The 21,663-nt window shown below is 40.7% G+C and overlaps 1 protein-coding gene across 4 annotated transcripts in view; it reads left to right on the top strand.

Moving 5' to 3' along the window:
* The window catches only part of PDE4B (phosphodiesterase 4B), a 622,771-nt gene extending 605,957 nt beyond the window's left edge, over positions 1 to 16,814 (top strand). For 3 of the 4 annotated variants that reach the window (XM_077450534.1, XM_077450535.1, XM_077450536.1), the window contains 9 exons: positions 3,513 to 3,606; positions 7,907 to 8,085; positions 8,883 to 8,981; positions 9,095 to 9,259; positions 10,395 to 10,494; positions 10,953 to 11,107; positions 11,477 to 11,599; positions 12,903 to 13,085; positions 14,685 to 16,814. In XM_077450534.1, coding sequence (XP_077306660.1) covers positions 3,513 to 3,606; positions 7,907 to 8,085; positions 8,883 to 8,981; positions 9,095 to 9,259; positions 10,395 to 10,494; positions 10,953 to 11,107; positions 11,477 to 11,599; positions 12,903 to 13,085; positions 14,685 to 15,047 — 1,461 coding nt within the window. In that variant the 3' untranslated portion in view covers positions 15,048 to 16,814. Of the gene's footprint in view, positions 1 to 2,424; positions 2,810 to 3,512; positions 3,607 to 7,906; positions 8,086 to 8,882; positions 8,982 to 9,094; positions 9,260 to 10,394; positions 10,495 to 10,952; positions 11,108 to 11,476; positions 11,600 to 12,902; positions 13,086 to 14,684 lie in introns of those variants that run through there. The other variant, XM_077450537.1, reaches the window with a different exon arrangement.
* Positions 16,815 to 21,663: the final 4,849 nt, after the last annotated feature.

Raw genomic sequence — 21,663 nt, 5'->3', positions numbered from 1 at the left:
TTCAAACCAAAATTAATGCCCTTTATTAAACCCTTAGTCATCTAAGTATTAAAAAAAAAAAAGTACACGGGCCCGAGGAACTGCCAAAACTTTATTACAAACTATTTTTAGGTTTTTCCAAAAATTGCAAAACTGTTTAGAATGTAGTTGTACAAACCGATATACATACTGATAAGGCCATGGGCGTAACTGAACAGGTGACAGGTTTGGTATACATGGAATCTATTCTGGAATCTATCTTTTGTGTAGTGTCTGAGATAGAAACAGCACAAAGAATAACAAAGTAAATAGGGTCAACAACAATAAGCATGTGAATGGATGCTGTACAAAATTGGGCCACAAGGATTCTCATAGGCGATCGAGGTGTACTAAATAGAAATATAGGGAGCGCTAAAAAGGTACTAATCGTCTGCCATTGCTCAATTTCAAGACCAATAATCCCATTTTTTATGAAAGGAGTGCACCTAGTCATGGAAAGTACGATAGGTCCTTTCCATCAGCTTCAGGGAATCCATTCTAGATAAAGCTTGGGACCAAGAGGCTACACCAGAATGCCAACTCAGGGCTATAAGCCACGGAACAGCACTAAACAGAATTTTCAAGAGCCTTTCATGTCTGGAGGCTCACATTGGCCAGGGGAGCAAATATAAGGCAAACCGGAATAAATACGGTAACGGTTGACCCAATTATTTGGGCAACTTTGGACGCAACTTCTTGCCTGAGGGTACGAAGCACCCTAAAACTTTACCAGATGTGTAAAAATGATCCTGCATCAGGGAATCCCCTACACTGAGTATGCTGTACATTGGGAAGATAGATGTGTTGTTGCAATTAAATACCACCTGGTGTGGAGTTTTGCGCACTGTTGAGTCGCAAGTACATTTGTTGAGTTTATTATGAGCTACCAACATTTTAAGCTACATAAGACTTCATTTATGCTCTAAAAAAAAAAAAAAATAATTCCCCCCCAGTCCCTGAAGCTAGTAAGTATATAAAGTAAATAATATACTTGATTACAAAGCATGATCTTCTACAATGGTAGTGAGATTAGCGACGCTAAAAATGCCCCCATGCCCGAGGGTGGCGTCATATTGTTGTAAATGTTGCAGTGAGATTATACGGAAAATTCACAGCAATTCCTATAAATGCATTGCAATGTATTAAGAGGAAAAAAAAAAACTGGGTCAGCAATGCAGCCAAGAAGAATGTGGGACACCATAGCCCAGTGATCCGCAGCTAATAAACCAGCGAAATGTGCAACATATATGATGATGATACAGAAGGGGTTAAAAATAAAGGGGATGCCTTGGGATCCCACCGTGAGAATTCTTGCAGGAACACCATATTTATTCAATGATTAAATCCAAACAGGGAGCTGTACAGTACGGGAGGACCATGTGATGCAGTTGCCATGACAACAGAATATTCCTTAAACTGCCTATGTCTGAAGCTGCTCGCTGCTTGGATTTGCACACCGCATCTCTAGGTTTCCCACGAATAGAGCAAATCAGGGAGGGGGGGGGGGGGGGGGGGCACGCGGGGGTGATGTCATCCCTAGCTAGCTGAAGCTAAATTATTTAACACAGGGCCAAAAACAATAGCTGCAAGTATCCCAAATTCCACATTCGTACCATCTCCCCGCGACAACATGACTAAAATTATATATATATATTTTATAGTGAGATATTGTTGGGAGGATGGTGTAAATGTTGAAATAATTTATATATATTTATATATATATATATATATATATATATATATATAATTTTAATTTAGATTTTTTAATAGCAAAATCGTTCATGCCCTCATGCAGAGAAGTAATAATGTGCTGGAACCAACAGCAAACAACCAGATTACTCCTGTGCTGGAGTTGGATGAGTATTGCTTGCTATGGGTTACCATGTTTTGTACGTTATCACTGTCCTTTGCATAGCCTTGATGAATAAGCACGAATGCTAACAATTTTGCCAAATTCAGACCACTGGAGAAAATCCAAAAACACATAAAAATATCCTGCAAATAAATAAAAACACAGACAGAAATAATTCTCATGCCATTATATCATAAAAAATATGATTGCATTATATAATTTCAGATTTTTTTGCCATTTGGCTCTTTTGTGTTATCTTAGTAATAGAGCTGCAGGAAAAGCTTTTTTCCCCACTAATCTTGACTCTCTAATTAATAGAGAATAATAATAATAATCCCTTGATTTTTTTTTTTTTAAAGATGGCATTATGTGGGGCCACGGCAGCAAGGGTTAAGTGCCAAGCAGATACGTGCCACCTCCGGGGGTGGCTATGCTGTATTCAATTATGCAGGGGCTTCCACCATCTTAATCTTCTCCCTGTTCGGAGAGAGATGGTGCACTAAGACTGACAGCCCCTTTCCCCCCCCCCCCCTCCTTCTCTTCACCAACGCCGAATAATTGTCACTTCAGCAGCTTGCTCAGCTGAGCACGACTAATGTGAAGCAGAGAAGCCCCCACTAGATCCAGTCTTGCTTATGGGCACTAAGGGCTTGCACTTGGACAGCTGCCTGTGCCTTCTTTGTGCTGTCCCTGCCCACAGTTTGTGCTCGGCTACCATGAAATCAAGGGGCTCTCTTCTCTTCGTGGCGGTACCATTCGGAGTCTTAGGATTGTGTCCCAGCGGCTGATCCATGAACGCAACCCCAGGATTCCCTAAACCCATCCGGAATTCCTTTGTATGACATCTGGATTTGAGAGGGATCTGCTTTCCATTCTGGGGAATATTCCAAAATGCCTGAGGCTAATTATTTACTGTCCGTCTCTTGGGGCTACATCAAGGTGGGTTTTTTTTTTTTTTTTTTTTTTTTTTGGAGCACCTTTATTAATGTGATCTATTTTTATTCTTTTGCATGGACAGGACTCAATTTGTGTTGCAGGCTTAGGGAGGATGAAGTTTTCAAAAAAAAAAAAAACAAGGTCATGTGCAATCTAGACCTTTTATTTTTGTGTATCCATGAAGCAGTTTAGCGTGGTGTATTTATTTTAGGAGGATTAACGGACGGTGCATTTGGTGTTTTTTTTGCCTTGTCGTCCATTTCGGATTTGTGCTGTTGATGCGTTTTAGAAGCAATATGCTTTCTACGGAAGACTGTAAGGCCCGCAGGTGATAATTGGAATCGGGTCATCTTAACTAAGTGATGTTATGTGATTGTGCATAGCAAAGGGGGATTTGTATTGCAATCTGTCTTTTTTTTTTTATGATAAACCATTATCAAGCTCACGTGATGCTTCTTCGTTTGATAAACGTCCTCTGATACAAAGCCATTGAGAAGTTTATTCTGTAGAAAATAAGCTTTGATGAACGTTGCCTTGTGTCAATGTTTGAAATGTACCTCAATTATTATTAATGTAAATTGACTCTTTAATGGAGATCTGGACCCTGATAACCTTATTTAATGTCAAAATGAAATCCCGTTTTATACCGATATAAACATATGGAGGGCCTAAATGTTGTTTCTTTTGTTTTTGTTTTTTTCAACAGTTCAAGAGGATGCTGAATCGGGAGCTGACCCACCTCTCGGAGATGAGCAGATCGGGCAATCAGGTGTCTGAATATATCTCCAGCACATTCTTGGGTAAGGGCGCTTTGATTTGCTGCATACCCACAATCCTTTGCTGAGTTGACACAGCTCTCGTTAAATGACCGTTATTACATGGCTGCAGGCAGGTGCGCCTGTTTGTTTCCGATGGAATTCCTCGGGAACTCCCTTTGAAGACACGTTTTGTTCTGGGCAGCAGACGTGCAGCGACAGTTATTAGGCAATTAAAGAATGGATAAAGCAATAATGTTTTTAAACAACAACTCCCCCGAGCACCATTTGCATTGAAACTGACCGATTAACATAACCTGGTGCTATTTCAGCAACCCTTGCCATGATTAAATGAAAATTTACGGCCTGAGAATTTAAAAACAAAATTGGACACGTGTGTGTGTGTGTGTGTGTGTGTGTGTGTGTATGTGTGTGTGTGTGTGTGTGTGTGTGTGTGTGTATGTGTGTGTGGCTGCAACTTCGCACGGAGCCAAGAAAAAAAGCTGTACCCTCGTGATGCAAAATAAGCATCCCTTGTTTGCTCTGTAGTTTTGAGTGGGCAATGACACAAAACTTCAGGGTGTCAAGGTCTGTAGAATAGCAGCTGTTCCAGTAGCACCCTGTTATGACACAAAACCAGTAGACTGAAGTTCTTTAGCTCTTAAAATAGTATCCATCCCCTTTAGTAGGCCATTTTATATCCATATTCAGAAGAAATTAGCGTATCCATTTATCTGAAGCAAAAATAGATAACTTAGGCTCTGTGCATCTTGCATTTCACTGTAGGCAGTATGTCCTAGTAAATTGCCAAGCTTAAACACTTCTGCTTGATGGTATAAATACATAAAGCACAGAAGGAAGCTAGCAACATAGCTAATTAGAGGTGCAAGAGGGCCCATGTTATGCAACAGCCTTATCTGCATGGTAGAAAAACTCCTTCAATGACCTAAACCTTACTATTTTGGAAAATATGGCAACAATGGTGCCAAATTACTATTCTGGAACATGTGGTGCCAATAAAAAGGATCTTCATTCATGTCTCCTGCTACAGAATAAACCATATGGTCAGCCTTTTGGCAAATGGACAAATGTATTCCCTATTGCCAACTTGAGTTCTAGACAATCTTGAGTCCGCCCTGTGTCCTAGACAACTTTGTGTCCACCTTGTGCTCTAGACAACCTTACATCCACTCTGGGTCCTAGATAACCTTGCGTCCACCTTGTGTCCTAGACAACCATGTGTTCACTACCCAGTGTCCTAGACAACCTTGTGTCCGTTTCACAGACTGCTCACTCTTAGCCCCCGTACACACGGTTGGACATTCCGACAACAAAATCCGTCGGATTTTGTCCGAAACTGGTGTTGCATACACACGGTCGGACAAAGTTGTTGGAAAATCTGATTGTTCGTAACGTGATGACGTTATTTAGTTACGGTGGGACTACGTTCAGGCTAGTAGCCAATAGCTTTGGTGTAGGAATTTGATCTGAGCATGCGTGGCACTTTGTCTGATCGGAATTCTCTACAAACAATCGGAAAAAGTCCGATCGGATCATGTTGTTGGAAAGTTTTTATATCCAGCTCTCAAACTTTGTTGGTCGGACATTCCGACGGAAAAAGTCAGATGAAGCCCACACACGGTCGGATTATCTGACAACACGGTCCGATCGGACATTTTCCGTCGGAGTGTCCGACCGTGTGTACAAGGGCTAAGAAACATCACCATCTTTTGGCCCTGACCGATAATACATAAAATACAACCTATCATCCCATTAGAAATTAAGAACAGTGTGGTACCCAGCTTTGTGGTCTGCCCAACACTTCCTAAAACCAAGTCACCACCAAGAACAAAGATGTCACAAGTTTCTAGTGACTCTATTGGTTGGCATAGGGATCTCCCTATAAAATGTCTGCAATCTGCTGTGTATGAAAGACAAGAACTGTTATTTTTTGGGATTTGAATAGAAGCTATATATTAGAGGTGGGTAGTATTAACATCCATTCGTGCAACAGGAGGCCCTTAAAGTAGTGACAAACCCAATGGCATTTGCCATGCAGGGAATCCCTTGCACTTATAGGTCTAATTGTTGGAAGCATCTGGAGAAACAGCTCTTGTTGCTCATAACAACCAATTGATGGATGTCTTGGGCTGGGCTTCACTTGTCACTCATAGCAACCAATTTAAGGAAGTATGAGGAGGGACTGCATGTGCCCCCCCCCCCCCCATAGCCACCAACTGATGAAACTACCTGGATGGACTGTTCTTAATAAAAATTATTAACCAATGAGATTCTCCATATATTCAGCTGTGTATGGGGTTATGAAAGAGAGAGTATGACCGATTGCCAAGGGCAACACAAACGGATATAAAACAATTCACAGCCACTTTCTGTTTAGTTGCACCTGTTTTAGCATGACCATATCTAAGAAAAGTGTCATCATGATTGCTTGTAGTCTTGATCATGTGAGAGGATGACAACATCGGAGTACAACTGGGAGAGGGTTGCCCCCCCCCATAACAGAAAGGGCCTGAGAAATTCCCTAATGGATCTACTTTGACATGGGTTATACAGCTAAGGGAAACCTTCTCTTTAAGATATTTTTCTGAGGCGCCATGGCTCCACTGGATGCATGTTTATAAGTCTAGGCCAAGCTAAAAGCGGGTATCTTTCTGCATTGTACATACTTTTCTAAGTCTGTGTATGATTTAGATTACATTCACATAATTGCATGGAAAAAACTTAGCAAACTTGCATAGGAAACTGACGAAGGAGCGCTTTGGTGGGAATCGCCTCTATCGCGTGGAAATGACTGAAGGTTTCACACTTCCAAGAGGAGATTCCAGACAGAAGCTGCTCGTCAATTCTCCCAGTGGATGCGGCAGCCCACAGGGAAACACCTATTAGTGTCAAACTGATGGCGCAAGTGAATAATAGCTGCCTGTATTATCCTACACCCCACTCCAGACACAGCTGCACTTCGCCTCAATTATTTTCCATTGTGCAGGAGCTTTAATTAGGCCGAGAATAGCGGGCGCATGTCTGAGGCTTGAGAAAAACGGTCAGGAGGAGGTGCTGGGAAGACAGAATAACCTACTTTTATCAGAACTTAATGGATTCTGCCCTAAAAAATCTGAGCGTTAATGCAGTGCACGCATGGATGTTTTAACTCAATCCTAACTTATAGCACAAAATATTGTTCACAGAAGGCCTAGAAGGGTTTTTAAAGCTTTTATAGCCAACAAACACTACCATATTAACTCCAATGTAGAAGCAATATTTGCATAAACATTTGAGCACCTGGGTTGCAAAATAATGGGATTTTTTCTGTATGCTGTAATTTCTTATAAGAGTACTCCAGATTTTGAGGACACGTGCTTCCTTTGTTGCAAGTTTTTCTATTCTAAAGCCAACCTTAATTATTATTATTATCATTTAAGGTACTTATATAGCGCCGTCAATTTACGCAACGCTTTACATATACATTGTACATTCACATCAGTCCTACCCTCAAGGAGCTTACAATCTAAGGTCCCTAACTCACATTTATATATTAGGGCCAATTTAGACAGAAGCCAATTAACCTACCAGCATGTCTTTGGAGTGTGGGAGGAAACCGGAATACCTGGAGGAAACCCACGCAGGCACAGGGAGAACATGCAAACTCAAAGCAGGTAGCGTCGTGGTTGGGATTCGAACCAGCGACCCTTTTTACTGCTAGGCAAGAGTGCTACCCACTACAGAACTGTGCCGCCCACAATGTGGGGAGTTGCTAATTTTGCATCAGGCGCTTAGCTTAATTTTCTTGTGATTGGGCAAAAAATGGCCAATTTGAACAGATGTGAGATGTGGGAAGTATAGAGATGCATAGCGTTCTATGCAAAAGTGGTACTGTAATCCAAGAGGTTTGTCCAAGGCCCCCAAATACACTAGACGGAAAAAAAATTTTTACAAACATATACGTTGTTCCTGCCATTGAAGAATAGATGGGTTAGTGACTCTTTCCCCAATCAGTCTGGACCAGGACTTACTGGCATACCAATGAAATTGACAGTTAAGGCAAACGTTTTGTCTGTAGTTCCTATAAGTAAACTGAGAACACCATCCATACCAATTTTTGGATATACAGTATGAGAAAGGGAGGTGAACATTTAATTACTGTTTACAAGAATTGTAAAACTGTGAATATTGTAACCCTTTAGGGCAAGAAATGGACAGAACAGAAATATAGATTTTTAGGTATTTTGATTATATTTTGTTCCCTCCAGGTATCAAAATATGTCATGCTTTATCCTTGTTTTTGCAAATAGTTTCATGACATGTATATATGTGTTTTCTTTCATAGACAAGCAGAATGATGTGGAGATCCCGTCCCCAACACAGAAAGACCGTGAGAAGAAAAAGCGGCATCAATTAATGACGCAGATTAGCGGAGTAAAGAAGTTGATGCATAGTTCCAGCCTCAACAACACCAGCATGTCCCGGTTTGGAGTCAAGACGGAACACGAAGACATGCTGTCTAAAGTACGAATGGATTTTGTGTTTTATATTATGACGGTCATCAATGACCTTACACAGATGGAAAAATATAGGACTCACGACTGGGGAGTGATGCTGAGTGACAGCTGAGCTCAACCAGACCACTTGCCAATTTGGGAGACTTTTTTTAAGACTTGACAGGAGGCCACCCAGTGAGGTGTATACAAGTTCCCCCAAGCTCCAGGAAACAGGTGACATTGGGTCATAAATAGTGCTTTGTAAACATGGACAGAAACAATTGAGTACTATATGTGAAAGTTTTTTCATTTGCACTAGCATACAATTTTTCAGGACAAGCTTTCGGGGTATGTTCCTTTCTCCAAGGTCCAAGCAGTACTAATTCACTTAGTTGAATTAGTACTGCTTGTACCTTGAAGAAGGGGACCTTCCCCCGAAAGCTTGTCCTATAAAAATTGTATGTTAGTGCAAATAAAAAAAACATCACGGATAGTACTCAATTGTTTCTGTCGCAAGTGCACTAATACGGCTACAGTCACCTCATGTCAAGTCAACATGGAGAAACCATTCTGCTCTTATCGTAAAGGCACCCTCTCCTGGGCAAAACATCTGTTTGATTAGGCTTTGCCACAAGTTGCATTAGCCTGACTCATGCTATGTGCCAGCACTGGGGCAAAATCTCAGAACTTAACAGACTGAATTAGCTCTCCCATACTGGATGTGCTTCATTGTTTGCACAAAGTTCAGCTTTAGTTCATCTGTATATAACACTACTCTCAATTCTCTTTCTGCATTTTGTTAATTTGTGTTCATTGATTCTTTAGGAATTGGAGGATCTGAACAAATGGGGACTTAACATCTTCAAGGTTGCAGGCTATTCTTGCAGTCGACCACTTACCTGCATCATGTATGCTATATTCCAGGTCAGTATCAAGAATCATTGACTGAATGAAATGTCTTTTTTTTTAATTACGTTACGAAAGATTTTTTTATGTTTTCAGTAAACTAAAATCTATTAAACTATTTTACTACATAGGAGAGAGATCTGCTGAAGACGTTTAAAATTCCCACAGACACACTAATCACCTACACAATGACCTTAGAAGATCACTACCACTCGGACGTCGCCTATCATAACAGCCTCCATGCTGCTGATGTCACACAGTCCACTCATGTGCTCCTTTCAACTCCAGCTCTGGATGTAAGTAATAGGAAAACCTTGGAGGAAATAGGGTGGGCAACAGGGAACTCTGGGTAGTTTTATTTTTTATAATTAGCGTTAAAGTTTAAAGATTTATCATTAAAGTATATCTAAATACAAAACTTGTCACATTTTGCATCAAGTAGGGAAAGGTTTTTTTTTTTCTTTTTACCATCTGTGTCCCATGGGGGAAATTTTCCTTCACTACCTGTTCTGTGGACACAGCAGGAAGTGAGGGGAAATGTTTCCAAAGAAAGGAGTGTTGTCACCGGAAAACAAGTGTCCTTCTTGAAGGATTTCCCTTCTATTCCTGTTCTAGTGACAATTCAACATTTTATATTTATTTTTTTTCGCTTTCAATCCCAGGGACTCTAGCTACCAGGACAGATAGAGAGGGTGAAAGTCACTAGCAGAGACAAAGGCAGCACGTTACAGGCTGGTAGAAAGATCAATAAACAAGGCCAAGGATAAATCCAAGGGAAAACAAAACCTTTCTATTTTTTTACTTTACTACTTTTTTTCCCCTTGGATTTATCCTTGGCCTTGTTTATACCATATGTAGCCTTCCAGTGCTGCTTACTGCGATAGCCAGTTATAGTTGGGGGCAACTGGCGTCTTTTGTTTACCGCTGATAGAAAGATCAAGCAGGCTTCTTTTAGTGGTGAATATACCAAATAAATATTGGTCACTGGTTCATGACAATCATCTGATAGACATCACTGCAGTTTCAGTGGGACTGCCCTAAAGAAGGTTAAAGCCGCTAAACCGTCACATTTGCTCCCACTGATCCTTTCCCATAATTCCTTGTTAGCATACACTTGGAGCTTGTGCCTTTGCACCAGTTGTCCACCAATCATCCACTGGTAAACCATCGGCCGACCATAGACGGGCATGTGTCTCACTAAGACCAATGCACAGCGAGACATCTGTCTGGCCCCATTTGGGGTTAACAGGTGAATGTGATGAACATCTCCATCTATGATCTATTTTTTGACAGTGGTTTGAGTTACTTTTGGCTAGTTGTGAACTAGTTTTAGTTTTTTTTTTTTTGTTATTATCTTGCAGCCCTGAAAATACACAAATGTAGAAAGTTTTGCTCTGAAACAGGTTTTTATGAAAAAATATTATTTTCTAGGCTGTCTTTACCGACCTGGAAGTCCTTGCCGCAATTTTTGCAGCCGCCATTCATGACGTAGACCATCCAGGAGTCTCCAATCAATTCCTAATCAATACAAGTAAGTCTCCCTTGTTTTGTGGTGTCCATTAAGTGTCTTGTATAGAGAAGTGAAAAAACACAGATACCCAACCCAGATGTGTTTTCATGTATTTGAGATTATAAAGCAGTTTTAGGCCTGCTACAAAAGACTGACTTAAGCTGTTAACATACAGCTATAATAACTGTCTTGTCTGGTGGGTACCCATGTTGATGACGGTCATCTTTGGGAGACATCTCCAAAAAAGAGGAATCCATTTACTGTTAAGTTATGGGCAGATTAGGTCCCTTATTATGCCCATTAGGGCCATGTTAAGTAAAGCTTCCCTATCAGATAGTTGCAGGTGTATTTAATTTGTTTTACTCTGAAGGCAGTGGGAAATTTTCATAGGCAAAGGATCAAGATTCACTGCCATAAATGGTTTTGAAGTATGTTTAAAAAAAAAAAAGACAATCACTAAAAAACTATTTCATTTTCAGATTCCGAACTTGCACTTATGTACAATGACGAGTCTGTCCTGGAGAATCACCACCTGGCTGTGGGCTTTAAGTTGCTGCAGGAGGAAAATTGTGACATTTTTCAGAACCTTACCAAGAAGCAGAGGCAATCACTCAGGAAAATGGTCATTGACATGGTAAGAATCTTTGAGATTATAATTGTGGAGGGTGTTGAAGGTTCAGATGAGCTAGAATGAGACAGGCTAGAAGTGGTGTGGGAAGGATAAGATAGAATAGAAGTGGAGGGCCAGATAAGACGTGTTAGAAGTAGTGAGGAGGACATGATAAGCTAGAAGTGGTGGGGGGATATTTGATTGTTAAAAAGTGGTGGGGAGATGACATATGTTTTCAGTTTCTGAGAATTCTGTAGACATGCCATGATTTTATTATTTTATATAATACTAGAACTCAAACTAAGGCATTACCCAAAGGCAGTCCTTATCATGCAATTATTTGACCAGCACCGGGTTAGACTATTTTTTATTAATTTTATTGCTTCTTTATAGGTGCTTGCCACAGACATGTCCAAACACATGAGTCTGCTGGCCGATCTGAAGACGATGGTAGAAACCAAGAAGGTTACCAGTTCTGGTGTTCTTCTGTTAGACAACTACACTGACCGCATACAGGTAAGTTCACAAATACAACTAACAAGTCCTAGTATTCTCCTGTTTCTTTTATGCCTTGAATACTCTGATACCAGCACCCTGATGAATCGAAACTCACATTTTTGGCAGCATTAAACCATTTTGCGTGTTTACTTTATCTCTTGGATTGAGTGGTCGAGTTTTTCTGTCTCCACATCTGCTGTGGCTCCACCTGATTTTAAGATTATTTTATATTACGGAGAACATAGGAGGAGGACAGGGAGCATTCCAATGTGTGTGGGGAAAAAAATAGGAATATAGAGCTTTGTATTTGTTTTTCTTCCAAATAATGTAGCTTTTTAAATTTTATTTATAACCAAAACATTTCTTTATAGTTTTGGACAGAGTAGGAAAGGATTAAAACTCCTCTCAGTTTACTTCTGTTGTCTATGCAGCATTCGTGAAATTTCCCATCACCTCCCCTACTCCAGAGATACAATAGGAAGTGAGAGGAAATTCACTTCTTAGAAAGTTGTCCCAGAAAAGGTGTCCCCGTTAGAATATGTATCCTACCTTTCTGTTCTGGTGACAATTATATTTTTGACTTCTAATCATTCTCTGTCCTGGTGACAGTGCTTACCAGGGCAAATAGAGAAGGCGAATCTACAGAGCATGAGCATAGACAGCAATAAAAACATGAGAGGGGTTCTAATCCTTCCCTATTTCATTGAAAACAAAAAACAGTTTGGACTATACATAGTTTTTAAGTCAATGGTCTTTATTTACAATAATGTCTGAAAAGACCACTGTATGTGGTATACTTAGCAACCAATCAGATTATCCCTTACGTTCTTGAAAAATGAAAAAGGATTTGGTTAATTTGGGTAACACAAACAAAGTCTTCTTTGCTAATGTGTATTTAATGGTTATTAGGGTAAGGAGGCTCTGAAATATGACTGATTCATGACATAGGTAGCGAGCGGATCAAACTCTTTTAGAAGATCTTCTGTGGCGCCAAGCAGATTTGGATCTACAGAGCGACATTTCCTCCTAGAACAGGACCAAAAATTATCCCAGGATTTCATAAATCACAACAGCAGGATTAGTTGACAATAGGCCATTCAGTCAGTGCAACCCAGAGACTGCCAGCCTAAGACGTTATTGGCAAATCTTTTTCTTCAGAGAGTGATGTACAAAATACAAACGAGTAGACTTCAAGAAATTAAAAAGTCCAGTAAAACATGTTTGTAGGCTGGTATTTGGAAGTTTACTACAGTTCTTGTTAGAATGGTGTGGAACAGAATGTTGAGATCTGTTACTGAACTTAAGGTGTTTTTTCTTGTAGGTTCTCAGGAATATGGTGCACTGCGCAGATTTAAGCAATCCAACAAAATCTCTGGAGCTCTACCGGCAGTGGACGGACAGAATCATGGAGGAGTTCTTCCAGCAGGGAGACAAAGAGAGAGAACGAGGCATGGAGATCAGTCCAATGTGTGACAAGCACACAGCTTCTGTGGAAAAATCACAGGTATGTTCCTTCACTGCTATACTGTCCACCTATCTTACACTATTCCTCTACGACTCAGAGTACACTCAAATATTAGGCCAATTTGCACCAGAGATGGGTAGCTGTTGACTAATTACACAATCAAGTCTATACACTATTCCTCTGTGCCTCAAAGTACGTTCATATAGTGGTCCAATCCAGACCAGAGATGAGTAGCTGTTAGAGCAGGGTTTCTCAACTCCAGTCCTCAAGGCACCCCAACAGGTCATGTTTTCAGGCTTTCCATTATTTTGCACAGGTGATTTGATCAGTTTCACTGCCTTAGTAATTACCACAGCCATTCCATCTGAGGGAAATCCTGAAAACATGACCTGTTGGGGCGCCTTGAGGACTGGAGTTGAGAAACACTGTGTAAGCCCTTGTACACACAGTCGGACATTCTGACCGAAAATGTCCGATCGGACTGTGTTATCGGATAATCCGACCATGTGTGGGCTCCATAGGGCTGTTTCCGTCTGAATATCTGACCGACAAAGTTTTAGAGCTGGGCTATAAAATTTTCCGACAACATGGTCCGATGGGACTTTGTCCTATCGTTTGTAGAGAATTCCAATCGGACAAAGTGCCACGCATGCTCAGATCAAATTCCTAGAACAAAGCTATTGGCTACTAGCCTGAACGTAGTCCCGTCGTAACGAAATAACGTCACCACGTTCTGAACGATCGGATTGTCCGACAACTTTGTCCGACAACTTTGTCCGACCGTGTGTATGCAACACAAGTTTCAGACAGATTTTGTTGTCGGAATGTCCGACCGTGTGTACAAGGCCTTAGAGAACTACACCACCATTCTTACACTATTCCTCAGCGCCTCAAAATACATTCAAATAATAGTTCAAACTCAACCAGTGATGGGTAACTTTTGAGGAATTATAAGTGGTCACACAACCTGTCACCCTTAAAAGTGGTCATACCCTGCCATCCTTGAGCCGTAAGCCCAGAATTAGTCCAGAATTCAAAATTTTGAGATAAAAAAAGTCAACAGTGCTGAACAAAACTTTGTAAAAATTGGAGAACAAAGGTCTCCATGTTGCACATGGCCATACCACTTTTTAACTCCACCTAAATCCTTCCAATATCAGAGATGTTAAATGTTCATTCCAGCTTAAAACGAAGTCCAGGCAAAAATCTAAATATACAGCTGAAATACAAAGATGAAAGCTGTTTTAACCACAAACTCTGAAGTCTTGCATGACTGTGTAAATCTTAAAAGTAGAGGCATGTTCATGACCTGATTTTTGTCAACTGCAGTTAAACAACACAACCTGGTCACCGATCATCCCCCAGCCTGTGACTGGACAGTTAAGGGACAGCAATAGACTTATAAAGGAATCATTCTCCTCTCTCCTCCTTTAGCATGTCCGCACATATACACTGCAGCACACCTGACTTAGTGCTGCCCTTCCCTTTCCCAGTCTAAGTGCCGCTGTATATGAGACATCAAGTCAAATGAGTATGTTTAGGCTTTTAAGTGTTTTTGCAGTTCCTTTGAGTTCAGGATTAACCTTTCTTTCTCTGCTGTTGTTGCATATAGAAAACTAATTGGTCTTTTTTCCCTAGGTTGGCTTCATCGACTATATCGTCCATCCTTTGTGGGAAACATGGGCAGACTTGGTCCAGCCTGATGCTCAGGATATTTTGGATACATTGGAGGACAATAGGAACTGGTACCAAAGCATGATACCTCAAAGTCCTTCTCCGCTTTTGGATGAGCAGGACAAGGACTGCCCGGGGGTCTCAGAAAAGTTCCATTTTGAGCTGACTCTTGAAGAAGAAGATTCAGAAAGCCACGACAAAGAGGGGGACTGTATCAGTTACTATAGCAGTACGAAAACTCTTCATATGGTTGATCCAGGAATCGAGGACTCTCCAGAAGGCGATGCAGAAATACTGACAGACGACACATCACCTCTGGACACATAGGTCATGTTTGAATGGGAACTTTCAACCCAGGAGAACACATGCAGATTGTCTTTGTTGACAAGCATGTAATCTTGATCTTTGGCCTTGGTTGAGAATGGCCAAGATCTTTGCAGCTGCTCGTCAGTGGAGTCGTGGCTGAGGGTGCCGAATTGAAAGATTGCTCAGGAAACTACCAAGTAATGTGCGTTACTCTTCGGCATTGTTTTTCAGGAGGGGGGGAAAGTGAGACGTAAACACATGGACGTGTTTTGAATACAGCATGAATGATCAGAGAACTGTACAAAGTAAAGACACAAAACTGAGAGATTTTTTTGTTTTTTTACCGTGAAAAAAAAAAACTAAACCTAGTTAGAGGCTAGAAATGAATACTATTATTATTCGGTAGATCTATGTCGAAACCCTGTCCAACTGTCTGAGGACGTGTGTGCCTTTTTTGTATAACTTCCATTGTCTGAAATGCCTATTAATTACACGATATTTAGTGTAAACCGAACAAGAAAATAACTTGTATATTTTAATTCTTTCTGGAAAGAAGCAGTCTTCCTTTATCGTGGCAATATATGTGACTTTATCGCAATTATTCAGAATCAAAAAAAAAAGAAAAAAGAAAAAGAGACCGTTTCCGTCTCTGGTCATCGCCATTCTCTCCATGCACCCAAAGTCATTTCACGTTTTTTGGCTTGATACAAAGATATGTGTTAAGATTGTTGCTTTCTGTAGAATCTCTTCCGCACAATCTATTAAAGAGGTAGCCGTTATTTTTTTTTCCCTAACGTGCATCCACTACATATGACGATCGGAAAGGCGGTGTGTGTGTTGTAATGTGTATGACCACGTTCTGCATGTTTTTTTTTTGTTTTTTTTCCCCCAATACTTCCCCCCCCGTCATCTATAAAGCCAAACCATTGTTTTTATCTTGCACTGCCTCAAGTCCTGACACGTACTTTTACTGTTTATAACAGTGTATTATTATTATTATAATTATTATTATGTAAATAATGTACTGTTTTCTAACTTATTAATTTATATAAATTAACATTGCCTGTCACTGGTGGTGTTGATGGTTTAGAAGAAAAGGAATAAAACTCTACATCAGAGTTGGATTTTTTTTTTTTTCTTGTAAAATTTGTTTTTATTAAAAATGTTTGCCTGAACAGTGACTCCCAAAAGACATACTGAATCCAGGTCTAGCACTTAGGGAGAATGATTATTCATTGTGCTATGGGACCAGGGATCCCTGCAGGCATTGACGATCTACAAGGCCCACAGATATGGGACTTTTATTTCCTCAATGGTGACAGGGACAGTAAACCTGGTCTTGGGTGCATCACTATCGCTCCTGTACAAAATATCACAAACCCTAAACTATTTTAGTTAGAATTACAGAGAAATTTGTTGTTCTATGAATATTATTACTAAACGTCAATATTTTGCTTGTGTAAATTTTTTTTTTTTATTGAAAAAAAAAAAAAAAAATGTATGCATTCTGAGAACTTATATCAGTCTCGGCTTGTGCAATGTTTGAAGTTTTGGTCCGATTAGTGACCCGTCCCTCGTGTCCAGAGTAAGTGCACTAACTAATTGTGCATGGCGTATGGGTCTGTATGTCTGTTGACACTGCATTGTTCCAGGTGTAGGCTCTTATTTTGACAAAGTTTCACACAAAGTATGTTAAAGTATTGTATATTGTGCTACAATGCATTCTTAAAAGAAAAAAAAAAGTTTTTTTATATTAAGTGAATAAAAAGAGGAGCATGAAAAACCTAATGTTTTTGGTGTTTTTTTAACTTGAAAAAAGGTGGTATATATACCAAAAAAAAAAACATTCATAAACCTATTGTGTGTGTGGGTGTGGTCAATAAAATTGGTGGTGCTTCACTGTGTATGGCTTGTTGTGTGGCACCTTCCCCCCTTTGCTTTTCTATGTTTTAAACAAAATAGGGTCCGGGGGTGTACTAAAGGGAAAAAACAAGTAAAATAAGCTCTACCAGTTGTTCAATGGCAGTAATAATAATCACCCTTTATGGGTGTTCAGTGGTTACTAATCTGAGCAAAAGCTCTTGAACTGCTACGTCTGTTCCATAGTTACATAGTAGATGAGGTTAAAAAAAGACACAAGTCCATCAGTTTCAACCTATATGTGTGATTATATGTCAGTATTACATTGTATATTCCTGTATGTTGCGGTCGTTCAGGTGCTAATAGTTTTTTGAAACTATTGATGCCCCCTGCTGAGACCACCGCCTGTGGAAGGGAATTCCACGTCCTTGCCGCTCTTACAGTAAAGAACCCTCTACGTAGTTTAAGGTTAAACCGGTTTTCTTCTAATTCTAATGAGTGGCCACGAGTCTTGTTAAACTCCCTTCCATAAAAAAGTTTTATCCCTATTGTGAGGTCACCAGTACGGTATTTATAAATTGAAATCATATCCCCTCTCAAGCGTCTCTTCTCCAGAGAGAACAAGTTCAGTGCTCGCAACCTTTCTTCATAACTAATGCCCAATTCCAAATGACATCGGGCCTATAGAACTATACTATCCCTGTTGGGTGGGAGATCAGTCTGCTCACTAGTGCTGCCAATGCCATTATTTTAGTGCTGGGCACTGGAACACAGAGAGCTCTGCATCGGCATCATGCAGCACATGGAGGATGTGGCAAAATGTGCAAAATCTCAGAAATGTCCTGCAGAATCTGGGACCGTTGGCAGCTATGGTTGTCAGGAAAACACAGGCACCAACAAACACACTGCTAGAAGTTATAATCCTCACTCCTCACTTTCCCCATGACTATGTCCCCACTGGAGAGATTTCCTCTCACTCCCTGATCTGATGCATTGCATAACCTGATACTGGCAGAATCTCACTTCACATATTTACAACTATTATTGCAATTCAGTTAAGTCCAGGCACATTTTAAATAATCCAATACAAAAGTCCTGATGAAAGGATGGGGGGGGGGGGTCTGTTCAAAACCCCCCAAACACATTGGCTCTTTTTCAATCGATTATTTAATAAAGCCTCACTTTGGACTCTTATGCCGCGTACACACGAGCGCGGATTGTATGGCGTACTTAGTCCGTCGAAACACATTTCAGCGGACAATCCGCTCGTGTGTGGGCGTCAGCGGACTTTTTCAGCGTGCAGTCCGGAGTACTAAGTATTTCGGTTTTTTCGAAATTCTGTCCGTCGTACTTTGGTTTCAGCGGACAATACGGTCGTCAGTATGCTAGTTCGACGGACTAAGAATGGCGCATGCCCAGAAAGGATTTACACGGCGGAAGGGTGCTTTGCTGTGTCTTGGACTTCCTATTTCTAGTCCCGTCGTACGTGCTGTACACGTCATCGTGCAAGCTTTCGACTGACTGTTTGGGTATCCGTGTGTGGTCAAGTCCGTTCAGTGGAAAGTACGACGGACTGTCCGTCGGATTGTATGACGAACTAAGTACGCCATACAATCCGCTCGTATGTACGCGGCATTAGACTATTGTTGTAGCACTCTTATGGCATCCTGTATAGTTAGTAGGGTTGCCACCCATCCAGGATTCCCCTGGACAGTCTGGGTTTTGAATCATGTGTCCAGGTTTCAGACCTAATACGAGTACCACAACCACCGAGTGCATAGGCGTGCGTACGGCTCACGTGTTCCCTTTTACGCCTGTCCACAACATTTCCCCTTAAAAAAAAAAAAAATTAAAACTAAAGTGTTTGGCTTAAAAAAAAGGTGGCAACCTTCATAGTTAGGTTTTTGCTGATGTCTGTGTCCATGTTAGGAATATTCACCCTTCTATTTCCCCTGTTGACAGGGGGCTTTTAAACTAAGCATTGAGGGGAAGAGTTCAGAGGAAGGGATAGCCAGTAGTGAGCAAAAGACAGAGGGTAATAGTGGAGGCACTAGTGATAATACATCCATAATATCTAATCCCGGGTTGAATGAGTTGACAAATCAAAAACGAAGCCTGAGAAAATAATATGCACCTATACAAAAATCAGAGGCATGTTCACAAATGCCAGGAGCGTAGGTAACAAAATGGAGGAATTGTAGCTGCTCTTAAGCCTCATACACACGATAGGACTTTGTACAAACTTTCCCTTGGATTTTTGTACAAAGGGCGTCGGCCCTGAACTTGTATTGCATACACACAGCAGGACTTTTTCAGCCAACTTTCACCAAACCACGTGGTTTTTCTGCTCTTTACCGCCACCTTTGGTTAACTTCTGGATTGTTGTCTGATCTTCTGTATTGGTTCTGAGCATGCCTGTTTGTACTTTGTACAAAAGTCCTATGGTTTTCTGTACACACGATCAGACTTTGCTCCATCGGACTTTTGTTGCCAGAAAGTTTGTCCGTTCGCACAGCCAACAAAAGTCAGATGAAAACCAAAAAAGTTTGTCCGATGGAGCGTACACACAGTCGGATGTTGCTCCAAAACAGCTAATTTGCATGTTTGTTGTCAAAAAGTCTGATAGTGTGTATGGGCCTTTACACTAGAAGGATTTAGACTTTGTAGGAATAACAGAAACTTGGTTTGACAGCTCACACGACTGGGCTATTTCTTGTATCAGAAAGTGTTGTGTCGATATATTAAGAATGATTTAAGGGTGGTAGAGAGGAGTGATATTGTAAACGGGGCAATGGGGGGGGGGGATCCATGTGGGTGAAACTTCAAAGTGAAGAAGTAAGTGGGAAATTAAATTAATAGTGGGGGTATGTTACAGGCCCCCCCAACCTGAAGGAGGAGGAAAAGCTGGACCTCCTATCACAATTAGAAATGGCAGTGAGGCAAGGAAATGTCATCATAATAGGGGACTTCAAATATCCCACTTCTTAATTGTCTTACAGCAGTGGTCATCAACCCTGTGCTCAGGGCCCACTAACAGGCCAGGTTTGCAAGAGAACTGAAATACATCACAGGTGATATAATTTGCTGCTCAGCGATTGCAGTATTCTAGTCTGCATCTCCCCAATTTAATACATAAAACCTGACCTGTTAGTGGGCCCTGTGGACAGGGTTGATGACCACTGTCTTACAGGACAGCTTCATGTCCCAATTGATGGATTCCCGACTAGAAAGAATGCATTAATAGATCTATTAATTACGAACGATTCAAATCTGATCGTAAATGTGGAAATATGGGACAACTTGGGATCAAGCAAACACAGGATGATCACATTTAGCATAAATCATAGGAAAAGGAGGCACGAGGGGAGTACAAATACAATAAATTTCAAACGAACCAACTTTTCTGAACTGCGCTCAACACTACAAGACATCAATTGGGACCAAATCCTAAAAACATTGAACACGGAGGTAAAATGGGAATGCTTTAGGAACATATTAACCACTTGCCGACCAGCCGCCGTCATTATACAGCGGCAAGTCGGCTCGTTCCCGCGAATCACCTTAACTGTACGTTGGCTCCTTTAAGAGCCATAGCAGACGTTGCACGGCGGGGGAGCCCGGTGTGCTTGGCAGGCGGCCTTGATGTCTGCCGGCCACCCGCAAATGAGAGCCAGAACGGGGATTTGTGTGTGTAAACACACAAATCCCCATTATGACCTTTAGAGGAGACACAGATTATCTGTTCCTAGTAAATAGGAACAGCGATATGTCTCCTCCTCTAGTCAGTCCCAACCCCCCACAGTTAGAAACACACACGAGGGAACACATTCAACCCCTTGATCGCCCCCTAGTGTTAACCCCTTCCCTGCCAGTGACATTTACACAGTAATTAGTGCATTTTCTTAGCACTGATCGCTGTATAAATGTCAATGGTCCCAAAAATGCTTCAAACATGTTCGATCTGTCAGCCACAATGTCGCAGTCCCGCAAAAAAATTGCAGATCTCTGCCATTACTAGGGAAAAAAAATTAAATAATAAAAATGCCATCTATCCCCTATTTTGCAGACGCTATAACTTTTGCACAAACCAATCAATATGCTTATTGTGATTTTTTTTTTTTTTACCAAAAATATGTAGACGAATGCATATTGGCCTAAACTGATGAAGAAATTAGTTTTTTTTTTTTTTTTTTATTTGGGGATATTTATTATAGCAAAGAGTAAAAAAAATATATATTTTTTCAAAATTGTCGCTCTTTTTTTTCAACCGCAAAAAATAGAAACCGCAGAGGTGATTAAATGCCACCAAAAGAAAGCTCTATTGGTGGGAAAAAACAGACGTCAATTTTGTTTGGGTACAGTGTCATATGACCACGCAATTGCCAGTTAAAACGACGCAGTGCCTTATCGCAAAAAATTGCATGTGCAGTAAGGGGGATAATCTTCCGGGACTGAAGTGGTTAAACAAAGGTATCACGCAGTGAATTTCACTGGGCAATAAATATAGAGAAAAGAAGGCCAAACCTGGGTGGTTAAACCATAACGTAAAAAGTCTTATTAAAGAGAGAAAAATGGCCTTTAAAAATATAAAGGAGATCGTTCCCTGTCAGCATTTCAACACTAAGAAATGCAATAAGAAGTGTAAGAAAGCAATCAGGGCGGCTAAAAAAGACTATGAGAGACACAGCAGAGGAAATTAAAAAAAATCCCAAACATTTTTTTAGATATATTAACAGTAAAAAATTGGAGTTCAGAGCACATTGGCCACATAAAAGAT

The sequence above is a fragment of the Lithobates pipiens genome, unplaced genomic scaffold (genome assembly GCF_037356315.1).
Source record: "Lithobates pipiens isolate NorthernLeopardFrog02 unplaced genomic scaffold, aLitPip1_a1.2 Scaffold_23, whole genome shotgun sequence".
NCBI classification, from domain to species: domain Eukaryota; kingdom Metazoa; phylum Chordata; class Amphibia; order Anura; family Ranidae; genus Lithobates; species Lithobates pipiens.
This window is presented reverse-complemented; position numbering and strand designations above follow the sequence as displayed.